The sequence below is a fragment of the Balaenoptera acutorostrata genome, chromosome 15, assembly GCF_949987535.1.
Source record: "Balaenoptera acutorostrata chromosome 15, mBalAcu1.1, whole genome shotgun sequence".
Taxonomy (NCBI): Eukaryota; Metazoa; Chordata; class Mammalia; order Artiodactyla; family Balaenopteridae; genus Balaenoptera; species Balaenoptera acutorostrata.
In genome coordinates, this window is record NC_080078.1 from 79,640,217 (window position 1) to 79,653,748 (window position 13,532).

Here is a 13,532-nt window from a genome sequence, read left to right on the forward strand (position 1 = left end):
CTGGAGGAAGCAGGACCCCTCGCCTCTGCAGCCCCGGCCTCTGGGGAGTGTGCAGGGCTGGGCGGCCGGGGGGCCTCAGTGAGGATAGCCGGGCAGGAGTGAAAGCATGGGGCGGGGGGAGGTGGGGTCGGTGCGGCTTCACGCGAAGCTTTTCAAAGCCCGGATTCTGAAGGGTTTCCTGTTTTCTCAACCTAGGAAACGAGAGGAGTCGATCCTCAGTGGAAACGTTCCACGGCCTCGGCTTTCTAAAAATAACTGCTGGGCAGAGCCGCTGGCAGCACCGCCCTCACCAAAGGGTCGTTTCCCTTCTCGGAGCTCGGGGCCAGGTTAGGGGCTGGGAGGTGGGAGACGGTCTAGCTTCCCCCTCCCTTTGGATGGAAACCACCCTGGCTTTCTGAAAGCCACAGTCGAATCTAGAAAACTCGGGGAACGCTCTGCATCGGAGCCCCTCGCGGTCGGGGTAGGGAGGCGGCCGGCCGCCCAGTCGGGCCCCAAAGCGAGGCCCACGCGCGCCCGCTGCAACCTCTCTGGGGGAGAGGAACCTTTTCTTTCTGAAGCCTCAGAGCGCGTGCCCCTGGCCGTGGAGGAGGAGAAAGCTCTAGCGCAGAAGCGCCAGCTGGGTGGCGGCCACGGCAGTGCAGACACATGGGTCTGCAAAGGCGGGCTCCAAGTTCCCCGGAAGGGTCTCCCCCCGATCACTTCACCCCGACTCGAGAGGTCCCTCCTCTGCAGCCTCGCGTCTTTGGGTGGAAGGGAAAAGGGGGCATCGTGCTGCCCTTTCTTTGAATCAACTTCCCGATGTCACCGTGGAACCTCTCCCTGGTAAGGAAAGGTCGTCTGCCCGCTCAGCCCTGTTACCTCCTCTCTGTCACACCTTCAGTCTCACTTCCTCGCTCTGGCCCACTACGTGCTTAAGGTCTCCTTTATCCAGAAACCCTGCTCTGGGCTTGTCTTGCCCCTGATCTGGTTCCCGCTGTGACCTCGCCTCCTACTGCCCTCCCCCTCCCCCTCCCCCCTCCCCCCCTGCAGCCAACCACACTGGCTTCCGTTCTACGTGCTCCCCAGGCCGCACTCATGCCTCCAAGCCTCTGCCCTTGCTGGTCCCCTCGCCGCTTCTAATGCTTTTCTTCCTCACTTCATTCGAGGCTCTGCTCAAACAGTCTCGTCGGTCCCAGGCTCTGGGGACAGTCCGCAGTGCCCCCCGCCGCCCCCCAGTTCTGCTTGGTCTCCTTATCTCCTTCATATACTGGTTTCTGGCAGTTCACTGTTCTAGTGCTTTAGTTTTCTTGTTCCCCCACCGTATCCCTGGCTCTTGAAGAGTGCCTTGGTACATAGGAAGCGCTCAATAACATGTATTACTGAGTAAGCAGAAGCTTAGCAAGGGACTAAGTAGCCTCAGGTCACACTGTCTGCTCTGGGATTTGGCCCCAGGTCTGACTCTCAGGTCTGAGTGTTGAAACCCGCCCTTCTAGGTCACTGCCATCAGTATTTCATTCATCCGATAAATGTTTTGAGCATCTATCCTATGCCAATTTCTGTACCTCTTCTCCCACTTCTTCCCAAATCGGGCCATGGGCAGTTTGCCAAATGGTTCCTCTCTTGTCCAAATCCTGCCTTCCCTCCTGCCGCCTTTCCTGAGTATCACCTTTTCCCGGAAGCCTTCTCACATTCCTACATGGGGTCCTGACTCCCTCCAGAAGCAAACACTGAGTTCTCAAAATGCTTTGCTTGCCCTGCCTGTGCCATGTTATTTGAGTCGCTTGTATGCCCACTGTACCAGGCATAGCAGCATGCATACAGCAGGTGCCTAATGCATGCATCTTAGCCCACCACGAGGACCCCCACACCATCAGCCTAGGTCACTTAGTTTAGGGAAGCTGATTTTTCTGTTATCCAATTGACAAACGGGTTTTTAGTCTGTTGTTTGCCTGGAGCTTTTTCTCCACAAAAGAATATAAGCCATTCACATGTTTTCAGGGCTAACAATGTGCCAGGCACTGAACCAAGCACTGAGTTACTTCTCACAACAAACCTAGTAATACAGTCATCCTCGTTTTATAGATGGAGAAAGAGAGACAGGCAGTCACTTGGCAAAGCAGGTGAAGGGGAGGGATTAGGATTTGAACCCATAGCCCCATTTTATTAACCTGTACCTTATATGGCTCCACCATGTAGGTAAAGAGATTGTGCTATGAGGTTCGCTAGCCATCACCTTTCTCCTGGGGCCCCGGAATCCTCAGCGTCTTTTGTGTGTCAGGGAAAAGGCCAGAGCAGCCTCTGCGAAGTTAATGAGCAGAGAAGGCTGTGTGCTGAGTGGTTAAGGTGGTCGGGGAGCATCACTTTCTCGGAACAGAATTGAGGCCAGTGGTGTTCAGTCTGCCACAAGCACCCCCGACCTTTTGTTACCCTTACAGAGAGACACCGTGATGAAAACAGATGTTGAACATGGCTACAGCCTCAGGGTGATTTCTAAGCCTGACACCTAAGGCTGAAACCAGACAGAAAGAAAAGACAGACGCATGTAAGTATGTAAAAATTATACATTTTTCTTCAAAACTCCAAAAAAGAAATCTGAGGTATATTTAGTATACATGACAAAGGTCAGTCATGTATAAAGAGGTGTTACCAATCAATAACAATTCTAATTAAAATGGCTACAGACATAAAGAGAGAATATACCAGGGGTCAACAAACTTTTTCTATAAAGGGCCAGATAAAAATATTTTCAGCTTTGTGAGCTATATAGCCCCTTACTCAACTCCGCTTTTTTTTTTTTAAACATTGAAAGCAGCCACAGACAATATGTGAGCAAATGGGCATGGCTGTGTGCCAATAAAACTTTAACAAAACAGGCCAGGGGCCGCATTTGGCCTGAGACATGGTTTGCCAGCCTCTAGTATATACGCCAATGGCAAAGAAGAAAAAGAAAGCAAAGTGTGTTTTCTTCCCCTACTTTTCGGGGATGGCAGTCTGGGGAAAGCCAGTGCCTCTTACTATTATTGTTCATCCAACAACTCTGGGTTGATTAGTGGTAAATTTCTTAAAACTGATTTCTGCTAGCATCCCACTCTGCCCCAGGAATTTTCTGGTTCACTTGCGGGCCCGGACACCTGCGTGCTGACTTCTTTCTTTTAGCCGAGCTCGGAGGTCCCCAAGGTTCAGTTTGCAGAAGAATGGCCACTCAGGATTACACACAGAAACCCACACAGATAGACTTGAGGTGCAATTTAAGACTTTCCAGGGCATTTTGACTATTCTAGGCTTTCTATAACTGCTGACTTTGGAACTTAATCCCCTGAGAAAGAAGCAACAGGAAGGAGAGGACGGGCCCCATCTTATTTCTCTCCCAAACCTCAAGCTTGTTTTCTGAAATCTGGTTAGACTGTGTGAGGGCCCTCGAGAGCCTGGAGTCGGCCAGAGAGTCGCTCCTGAACCAGGGAGGCAGTGTTCTGGGGGCCAAAAGAAAGAATCTGAGAGTTAACACAGGCGCAAGTCCCACCCGCCGCCCTTCTCCTGTGCTGCCTTGCTCCGGTCAGGCCTGGGACCTGTGCCGGGGCAAGAGGTGTCTAGACACTAGCGTGGCTGAACCAGAAAGCATGTGAAGTGCTCTCTGGATGCTTCTACCTTCTGTCCTAACTGCTTTCAGGGAAAGCTACTCTGAAGGCCAAGAGTGAAATCCAGGGCTGAAACTCTTGTGCCCTGAGCACCAGGCCTCTCTTCCCCACAAGCACGTGGAAAGGAGCTAAGAAGGAAAGGTGGCCATTGGCCTTGGCTTCCCCTCTGACTTGGGTATCACAATGCTTTCACTTGCTAAGCAACTCCCCAGGCTTTTCTCCCCTCCCAGCCATCCCCACATGCTCTGGGGGCACTTGGGAACTGAAGAAGAGCTTTCTAGAAGGGCCAGACTTTAGCGGCTCAGTGAAAAGGACAAAAACGCCTTGATCGGCCTGTCGCCCAAAGCTGTGGGTGGGGGCTGAAGCGTTACATGATGGTAAATCCCCTCTGAGGCCAGGCAGATCAGAGCCAGCTTGCCAGAGTTCCCAGGCCCCTGCAAGGTCAGAGCGTTGCCAATCCTAACATCAGGGAGGGAAGAAGCTCATTAAAAAGGCCCTTTGACTAAGTGGCTGAGTCTCAGCGCTGATATTTCAGCTGCATTTTTGTCATCCTGTCTTGTCATCCTGATTCCCCGGATGCAAAGTTCTCGGGAGGGACTCTGGCTCATGGTGGGTATCCAGCCAAGTTTCGCTGAATGTTCCTGTTGCCTTTTGCCTGTTGATGGTGTCTGAGAGTCACTGGTGGAGAATGGGCCAGGGAAACCCTCCCCCTGCTAAGGTTCATGCTGCTGTGGGGAAGTTTCGGTACTTCTCAGCAGGCCCCACCCTCTGGGAAACCAGGTTTGGGATGTCAGCTCCCTCCGCTGTGTGTGCTGATGGACGTGAAAGCTGATGGTTGTTCTAACTGGGTTTTCAGAGTGAGCCATCATTGTGATGCTGCAGAGGACTCTGGGTCTGGCCTGTGATGTAGCAAAGCCACTTTCACCAACAGACAGACCATCCAAAAGCCAAGGCCCAGCGGGACAGCAGGAGGCACGTAAGCCAGCAATACTGATGCTGGGCACTGCATGTGCTACCTGATTCCAATCATTGTGCAGAGAATGAAATAACAGCAGCGGCATCTGAACAGCTGAGGCACAGAAAGGTAAAGCGACATCCTCACCGTCCCACGTGGGCTCTCTACCCCCAGAGCCTCCTGCTCCCTGCACAGTCAGGTCTGCATTGGGTCCCAGGCTCTTCTGCGCAGGCCCAGAACCCATTGGGTCCCAGGCTCTTCTGCGCAGGCCCAGAACCCAAAGTCGATGGAGGGGATCTACAGCTAAGGCGAGGGGCTCCACTGAGCTCAGTGGGAAAACCACACCCAGCTCTAGCCCAGGTCCAGAGCCTGGTTTCGCATCCAGAAAGCACGGGGCGAGGGGGATGGTTAACCCCTTCGAAAGTGCACAAGAAGGCCCCTGGGGGGTGGGGTGTGTGTGGAGCTTTGAGTTGATGAGATCAAGACTGGAAATTACCTAAGCACAGGGCACTTCCAGAGGTTCCTGATCCACCCGCCCCCTCTCTCCTTCCCCAATGCAGACTGCCCTGCCGTTGACGGAGAGCCTTCCTTAACTGGAAACACCAAGCAAAGTGTACAAAACCAAAAGGGAGCTGGCTCAGGGCAGAAGCAGAGCTGCCACAGGCTGGCACCTGGCGCTGCTGCCTTCCTTCTCCCTGGAAGAGGGTGATGGGGCCACTGGGAGAGCATGCAGATCCCCAGAGCCTCATTGCCACCCCTACTCCCCACCCCGACCTCCAGCCTCCGAGAATCTCAGGTATGTCCCCTGGAGGTTCCCCCTTACAGAGTGCTGGGGTCTAGCCCTTAAGAGTAGGAAATGTTGGAAAATCAGAGAGGGCCTTCAGGTTGTAAAGTTTTCTTTTACTCAAAAAAAAAAAAAAAAAAAAAAAATTCAAGTTAAGGAAACACACAGCTGGAAAACAAAAGGAAAGGCAGAAGATATCAATTACCTTTAACTTTGATTTCTTGGATCAAAGATCACAGTCATTCTGTTTCATAATATGTTTTGTATCCAGCTAAGGTGTGTGTCTATCAGCTCTGAAAAAGATTTGCAAAACCATTTTTGAGAAGAAAAAAAAAATCACCTTCGACCTCATGCTTCCAACTCATGCTAATATCATCCATTTAATGAGTAGCTCCTCACCCAGGGCCACTGAGAACCCAGGATAGAACTCAACCCTCTGGCTGTAGTTTAAGCCCCAATTCTATATCGTCTTAACATTTGTGCCAGAATTAACCTCAAACCAGGGTAATAATCACTGAGAATGAGGGCCTTTGTACAAAGAAATAGGGATCTCTGAAATCAAAGTTCATCAGCAAGATTATGGTGGTTTGGGTTTTTTTTTTTTTTTTTTAAAGCAAGACAAAATGGCTCAGTTGCTGGCATGTCATGCAGTTTCAAATCATGGCCAACTAAGGAGATAAAATAACACTGGCATCTGTGGCAGAGCAGATCAGGAAATCAGAATTTCATGATGGAGCTACTCAAATGTAATTCTCCCTCATTTGACCCCTGCTTCCTTCTTATGAGTGATACAACCTCAGTGAGCATGCAAATTCATAAGACTGTACACTTTCTTCCTGTTTTTCTCTGGTTGGCAAGTTACTATTTTTATAGCCCCTGCGCAGTCAGAGCACTTGAAGGCACTTAGAAAAGGAGACAGGAGCTATATATTTTACAGGCATTCAATTATATCACATTTTCTCTTCAATTTTAAATAACCCTGTGCTATAGCTGTATAATGCCTACAGCATTCTAAACACTTGTTTTCTCAATCCCTTTTCAATGGCCAAATTAGAAGGCCAGAGTCTGTTTTGAGTGCTTGATGTAGAAATATTTTCTGGGATTAATTTCTTGCAGGGAGTAATCACACCTTTTGCTAGATGTCGCTATACTTGCATCCTTAGGTAAACCAGGATAGTCTCTCAAAAGGCATAAGCTCTCTGAACTCTCATCTTCAAGGCAGAGAACACTCAATAATGAGATCTTTTCTGCAGTTCTTCACTTGCAGGCCTAGACTCCCACCTGTTGGGCTCCAATAGGGTTGGTTTGATTGGGGCTGGATGGGGTTAGTCACGGGCTGCTGCCGCCCAGGACAAAATAATCACCTCCTCAGTAGTGGCTCTGAACACAGTTTGGACCATGCATTTCAGGCCATCTCGAAGCAAAAAGGCCCACTGGCAAATCCAGGTGCCCGTGGCCCGAAGGCAGCTCCCTCATCACACTTGCCTGTCTCTACTACACACGGGCTGGTTCCAAACCCAAGAGCAGAGGATTGTCTGACCACTCCCTCAGGGCCTTAAAAAAAAAAAAAAAGCCTCTATCCTGACAGTGGCCAAATAATTAATGTTTTCAGCCTGGACCTCACCCCTGAACTTCAGACTTAGCTATCAAACTACCAGCTGGGCCTCTCAAACTTAACACGGTCAAAACCAATCTCCTGATCGTCACAATCATCGCCGCCCTGCCCCGCCCTCCACTCGTCCCATCATAGGAAACGCACACTCCCCTCTTCCGGTTGTTCAGGTCAATCTTGGTCACAGCCCACATCCCCTCCATATGCAAATGCTTCTGGATTTACCCTCAAAATAACATCCAGAAACTAACAAACAGCCTCTATCAATCACCTCACTGCACTGGAAAAAATAGTTCCAAGGTGCTAAAATGGCCAAGATGTTTGCACTTTATCCCTCTGTACGCATTCAACTAGCACTTCTGGGGACCAGGTGCCATGTACGTGTCCAAGGTCACACCCTTGGAGCAGCACCTTTGAATCGAGGAGGAACCCCAGGCACCAGGCTTTTCATAGTAGGGGCCGTTCCCCGGGAAGCCCACGCCTGCTCTAGCTCCACGCCCAACCCCTTGTCAAGAGTTCAGAGAGTTTATAAAGCATCAAACTGATAGGTTTGTCTGCAGACTTTTGAGGTGCAGCTTCCTGTTTAGTCACGAAGCAGACACTTTAATCGTCTATTATTTCCTGGTGGGAGGCAGGTACCAGGAGCCAGAGGAAGGGCCTGTTTTAAATTCAACTGAGACCTTTACCCCACCCCGAGCTGCCCCGTTCTGTAGGGGGCTGTTCACGTGCCTTATTTAATCCTCACAGTCATCTCTGGGGGTTGGGGCTATGATGCCCATTTCTCAGGTCAAGTCACTGAGGCAGAGAAAGATGGAGTGACCCTTCCAGGAACGGCCCCAGCTCAGTGGGTGCTAGTCCCAGGTCAGGGCTTCCACATGTGTAAGATCATCAAGCTGCCCTGGGGGCTGAGTTAAAAATGCAGTTTTGCATCAGAAGGGCTCGACACAAAAGCACTCTGTCAATACACCCGTGTAAGTCTCACGACCTCTCTCTGAGCCTCAGTTTCCCCACAAAACGGGGATCAGAATACCTCCCTCGAGAGACTGCTGTGAGGATTGAAGGAGATGATGTAGCTGGCTTATTCGTGGGCAGATGTTTACTAACTCTGCAAGACAGACCCGTAGAGAAGACGGAAGAATGAGAGAGAAGATGTGGAAGGAGACAGACCAGTCCAATCCAATCCTCTGCCACTAACCAAGAATACAATGCTATTTCCCTACATGTTTAAAGAAGAAGTCTGTTCCATTGATCAGCTGTTAGTAATGTGGAGGTAGACATCGAGAGAGAAGGCAGCATCTCGAATTATGATGTTACCTAGGTGACACCTAGAAACCCGCCCAAAGACAGGGAGAGAGGCCTCTGGTCACAGAATCACTGCCCCATTGTTGTGGTCTTTTATGAGGCTACTGCTGAAGACCTATATAGTGATGGTACATTTTTACAATCCTCGCCATAAATCGGTGAATTGTCCTGCTAGTCTCATGGATTAGGTGACGGTTTAGGATATGGATTGGAAATGGTTCACTGATTAATCAACACGGATAATTAACACGAAAGTGCAAGGTGTCAACAGATAAAGTACGAAAATACAGACTCAATCTGTCACCCTGACAAATTCTACAACTAGCTTCCACCCTCCTGAGAGCACAGGCACACCTCTAAATGGGACGGCGTCAGAGGAGAAAACCTGTGTGCATCTGCATCATAGGGGTTAGACAGGTCTAAGGTACGTTCAGTTTAATGGTTCTTTCATGAAAACACTGCGGTCCCTCCCAACCTGTATAGAACGCGCTACCATCTTCTCCATCCTCCGCTTTTTCCATGGTTACACGTCAACTTACAAGCTAGGGAGAAACAACTCAGACTTTCTCTACGCTAAGCTGCCCTGCAAGGAAGGACTAGCCAACTGTATGAACTCAGACCTGAGTTGAGCTGAGCTGCTCTGCCCGGTCCTTTTCTCCAATTCAGCAGAATTTCTTCCGATTACATGCAGCTACGAGGCACCTCTCCTATCACACAACCACACGGCTGCTAAGGTAGCAACCGCAGGCAGGAAAGCATTCTAAACAAACCACGGCTTGCCTCCTGGTCCTCCTGAAGCTTCATCACGGCCTCGGCCACAAAGCAAGCACTGCAAAATGAGCTGCTGCCTTTCAAAAATAAAACAGAAGCAAAAAGAAAAGCACTTGTTTTACTACATCCAGTTGAGATTCGGGAAAGAAACAGCGATCCAAACCCACAGCTCAGCTCAGCCTGCAACCACAAATGAGATGATAAAATAAATACCTAATTGTTTGGGAAGCCATCTTTCTCTTTGGAGGTTGGAGGAATTAACCAAACATTTCTGTTAAGACATTTGCGTTTCCTTAGCCTTGCCTATGCAGCAGAGAGAACTGAAGGCGGGTCAGACACGCCAGGTGGGTTAGGAGGGGGAAGCGCGGAGCAGGAAGAAACATCTCCATCCTGAGCTACTTTCCTCATGTCACAGAATCTCACAAAAGTTCCTCGAGGCCTTTGAGAAGAGGTCCAAAACCCCAGGCCTGCCTCACGCGAACTTTCCTTTGAAAACCAGCACAGCCCCTGCTACTTGGAACAGATTCGCTGGATATTGATTGAATCTTCTAGCCTAGTCTGCACCTCACCCTTCCATAAATTCACCTTCCAGATCATTCTATGTCCTCCCACGTGTCACGACCAGCTCACAGCACAGCACCACCACTCCCCTCCCCGCAATCAAGAAGGGTACCCGTACATACATCCACATGTTTCCAAAGCCCGACGTAAGCCCACGTGCCGTAAGGAGGCAGCCCCACCCACTTCACGCTGCCATCAGTCTTAGGCATTTTGTCCTGAAATTTTCCCCCAAAAGATTTCAATCACATCTGTCTCCCTCTCGAGTCCCTCAGCCCAGTCTGGTGTGAGAACTGACTGACCTGCAGACCGTCCCCATGTGCACTCGGCAAGCCCTAACTACAGGACCCACCTGATAGCCCACCCACACCAGCCTGCAGAGGGAGACGGAGGACGACGGTGCAGGGCCAAGTGCCTGAGTGACGGCAAGATAAACCTGGGACCCCTGGGCTCCCCAGCCCACCCCCTTCCAGGCCCAAGAAGTCACTATCTGCCTGGAAAGAAATTCCACCAGGTTCAAGCCGGGACCAGACCCAGTCCTAAATTTCTCCAAGTGAGATTCACAGGCCCAGGCCTGGCACAGATGGCCAACTCAAAGGCTGCCTGGAGTGACCAGCAAGGACTATGTGTATGTGACATTACACCAGGTGTCCCCTAAGATACCTTAACTCTCCCAGGACATGCAGACAGAACCCTAACTTCTGACTCACCCAGCTCGATCAAACCTTCACCTGTACAGTCCTTGCTGTGGACTGAACTGTGTCCCACAAATGGCCATGTTGAAGCCCTAACCCCCAGTGTGATGGTATTTGGAGGTGGGCCTTTGGGAGGTGATTTGGGTTAGATGAGACCATGAGGATGAGGCCCTCAGGATGGGATCAGTGCCCTGTAAGAAGAAAGACCAGAGAGCTTGTTTGCTCACTCACTAGGCCCAGCGAGAAGGCATGCAGGCTCACCAACACCCGATCGTACGGGCACCCTGATCTCAGACTTCTGGCTTCCAGAACTATGAGAGGATAACTTCTGCTGTGTAAGCCACCCGGTCAGTGGAATTCTGTTATGGCGGCCTGAGCGAAGACAGTCCTGTAAGCGCTGCTCTACCCAAGACCGTTCCTCTCTAATATCTCAAGGTGTGCTCACAGGGCAGGCATCTGCTGGCGAAGCAACCGAGGTTAAGTGATTTGCCCCAGGTCACACTCCGAGGCAGGGTTTGAACAAGGAGCAGGCGCTTCTGTGGCCCCAGTGTCCTCCACACCCCTAAACACACACACACCTTCATGCCATGTGGCTCTGTGCCGGCAAAGCCCCCTTCTCCCTACTGTGCATCCGAATCCCACTTCTCTGCCGCCATCCAGCCTCAATTGCTGCCCGGGATCCTCTGGCCAACAGCTCCTTCTCCCTTCCCTGCCCTCCACTGACCTCACAAATTCAGCCTTTCTGTGTCTGGTAAGGTGGTAAGTATCTGAGGGTGGTGGCCACAGATGGCCCAGTGCAGGGGCTGAGCACAGCAGTGAGGGGCTCACACCAGGGCAGAGCCACAGGGAAACACACAGGTGGGAGCCAGACTGCTGGGGTCCAAGTCCAGCCTGCCATGCCCTGCCATGGATTTGAGGCAAGCCCTGACCCCCTCTGAACCTGCCCTGCAAAAAGTGGGCAATGACGGTTCTTAACAACTTTAGAGGGAATCAATGAGTAGACACATGACAGGTGCTGTAAACAGTGTCCGACACGTTGTAAGTACCCCACATTCACTAATGGAATGTGAGTCAATCGTTTCACTTCTTGGGCCTCAGTTTCCTCATCTGTAAAATGGGAATAATAATGTGCATCCCAGAAAGACGTTGGGCAATGCATACAGTTGGAACGATGCCAAGTTAACAAAAAAAAAACCCCATGTTAGCAGCTGTTCCTATTAACATTGTTAGTACGTATTAGTCCACCCCACAGAGAACATTTGGTTAACACACTGAATTGACTGGTGACCAGGCCACCTTCTCTCACCAAAGCACTTTCACCTTGGAAGCTATTTCTGAATTTTCAGAGTGGGTGGGTCTGAGGTCAGCCCGGCTCCTAGAGGTGCATTTTTACATCCTGCCAAGGGGGGGGCCCCCTCCCAGGCCACCCCACACGGTGTGCTGGCTGCACTGGGCTAGTGACACACACAACAGCCTCTGAGTCACCAACGTTCTGCAAACCAGAGGCCTCCGGAAGCCAGCCCTGGCAGCAGGCCCGCACGGCCCCCAGCAGCCGACATCTTACCAGCAAGACCTTGGGGCTTACGAGAAAAATGCTGCACCTCGTCCCAAACTGTCCTCAGCTCTCAGGATGAGTAAACATGGCAGTTCTGAGGCTCCCGTTTCGAGTAAGAAGCCTAGGTGCTAACTGGGAGGAGGGCAGATGAGCTGCAGCCAAGAAGGCGCCAAGCCCTGAGGGGTGGGAGGGGGTCCCCTGCCCTGAGCCAGCCCCCAGGGAGACGCTCTCATCCTGCTCTGGTCCAGCAACGGGAGACAGGCCCCACCTCCCAGCACAGCTTCCTGGGGCCTTCGTGCCAGCATCCACCCCCAGGCCCACCCTCCACTCACATCAGACTTCACAAGGCAGAACTCCAAATCCACGTGCAACACGACTCCATCAAGGCCGAGAGCGCGCGGTGCCTGAGCTGCTCCCCAGGCATTGACAGGGGAGCCTGGCCACTCGGAAAGACCTTGCGGGGAGGGGGGGTGGCAGGCGGCCACGTTCATCTCCACACGTTCTAAAGGACCACGTGTGCACGGGCCGATGACGCAACATCTAGCGGCACCTTCTATGCAGGACCGCAGCTTTCACATATGTCATCTCATTTATGGCCACCGACAGTTCTGTGGGCACACACCAGTGTTCACAGAAGCCTAGCATTAGCTGGATCAGGGTGAACCCCGCCTTTCCCTTGCACGTGGTTACCATGGTGATGGATCCTGGTTTTTGGGGGGGGGACAGTTAGCATGGCTCAGGCTATAAGGACCCTGTATCTTGAAGCTCAAGACATGGAAACAGGGCTTCCCTGGTGGTGCAGTGGTTGAGAATCCACCCGCCAATGCAGGGGACACGGGTTCGAGCCCTGGTCTGGGAAGATCCCACGTGCCACGGAGCAACTGGGCCCGTGAGCCACAACGACTGAGCCTGCGCGTCTGGAGCCTGTGCTCCGCAACAAGAGAGGCCACAATAGTGAGAGGCCCGCGCACCGCGATGAAGAGTGGCCCCCGGTCGCCACAACTAGAGAAAGCCCTCGCACAGAAACGAAGACCCAGCACAGCCAAAAATAAATAAATAAATTAAAAAAAAAAAAAAAAAAGACATGGAAACATCAACCCCTCATTGGGTTGTTATCACCCCATGAAGGCAGGGACCTCTTCTCTCATTCACTGCCATGACCCCAGCACCCAGGACAGAGCCCAGTACATAGTAGGTACTCAGTTAATTTTCCTGGAGAGATGGTTGAATGAATGAATGAAACGCAAACTCCAAATTGATTTGGATTTAACCAGAATTTGCCCAGTTGAGTCTGGTTTTTGACGGTCTCCAGGAGCTGGTCTGAAACCCTAGTAGGAAGGTTGCTGGCCAGCTGTTCTGTTAGTTGTAGATGAGACCTCCTGATACATGTAGTAGAATAATAATTACTATTATTTTATTAATTTATATAGCACTTTCTACAAAGCACTTCACATATATTTAATCCTCACAGTAATCCCACAGAGTAGGTATTAACTGTCCCCATTTTACAGAGGATGAAACTGAGGCACAGAGAGATTAAGGAACATACCCAGCTTATACAGCTACTAAGTCGCAGAGCCAGGATTCAAACCTACCCAGTCTGGCTCAAGCTATTGAAGACGGGAATTCTTTTGTAATTATCACCTGGCAGTCAGAATTTGCTTCTTTGAGTGCAACTCTGAACAA

General features: G+C 51.1%; 1 protein-coding gene and 1 long non-coding RNA gene across 7 annotated transcripts in view; one reads left to right on the plus strand and one right to left on the minus strand.

Annotated features, from left to right (window-relative positions):
* Positions 1-13,532, plus strand: part of LOC130704854 (uncharacterized) — a 45,751-nt gene that overhangs the window by 28,507 nt on the left and 3,712 nt on the right. For both annotated transcript variants that reach the window (XR_009005352.1, XR_009005351.1), the window contains 3 exons: positions 2,415-2,521; positions 4,471-4,698; positions 5,130-5,365. This is a non-coding gene — a long non-coding RNA (uncharacterized LOC130704854). The remainder of the gene's footprint in view (positions 1-2,414; positions 2,522-4,470; positions 4,699-5,129; positions 5,366-13,532) is intronic.
* The window catches only part of NFATC2 (nuclear factor of activated T cells 2), a 159,054-nt gene that overhangs the window by 6,525 nt on the left and 138,997 nt on the right, over positions 1-13,532 (minus strand). Inside the window, exon 10 of one of the 5 annotated variants that reach the window (XM_057528867.1) lies at positions 5,559-5,646. The exons of the other annotated variants lie outside the window; for them this stretch is intronic. Coding sequence (XP_057384850.1) covers positions 5,603-5,646 — 44 coding nt within the window. The 3' untranslated portion in view covers positions 5,559-5,602. The remainder of the gene's footprint in view (positions 1-5,558; positions 5,647-13,532) is intronic. 5 annotated transcript variants of the gene reach the window in all.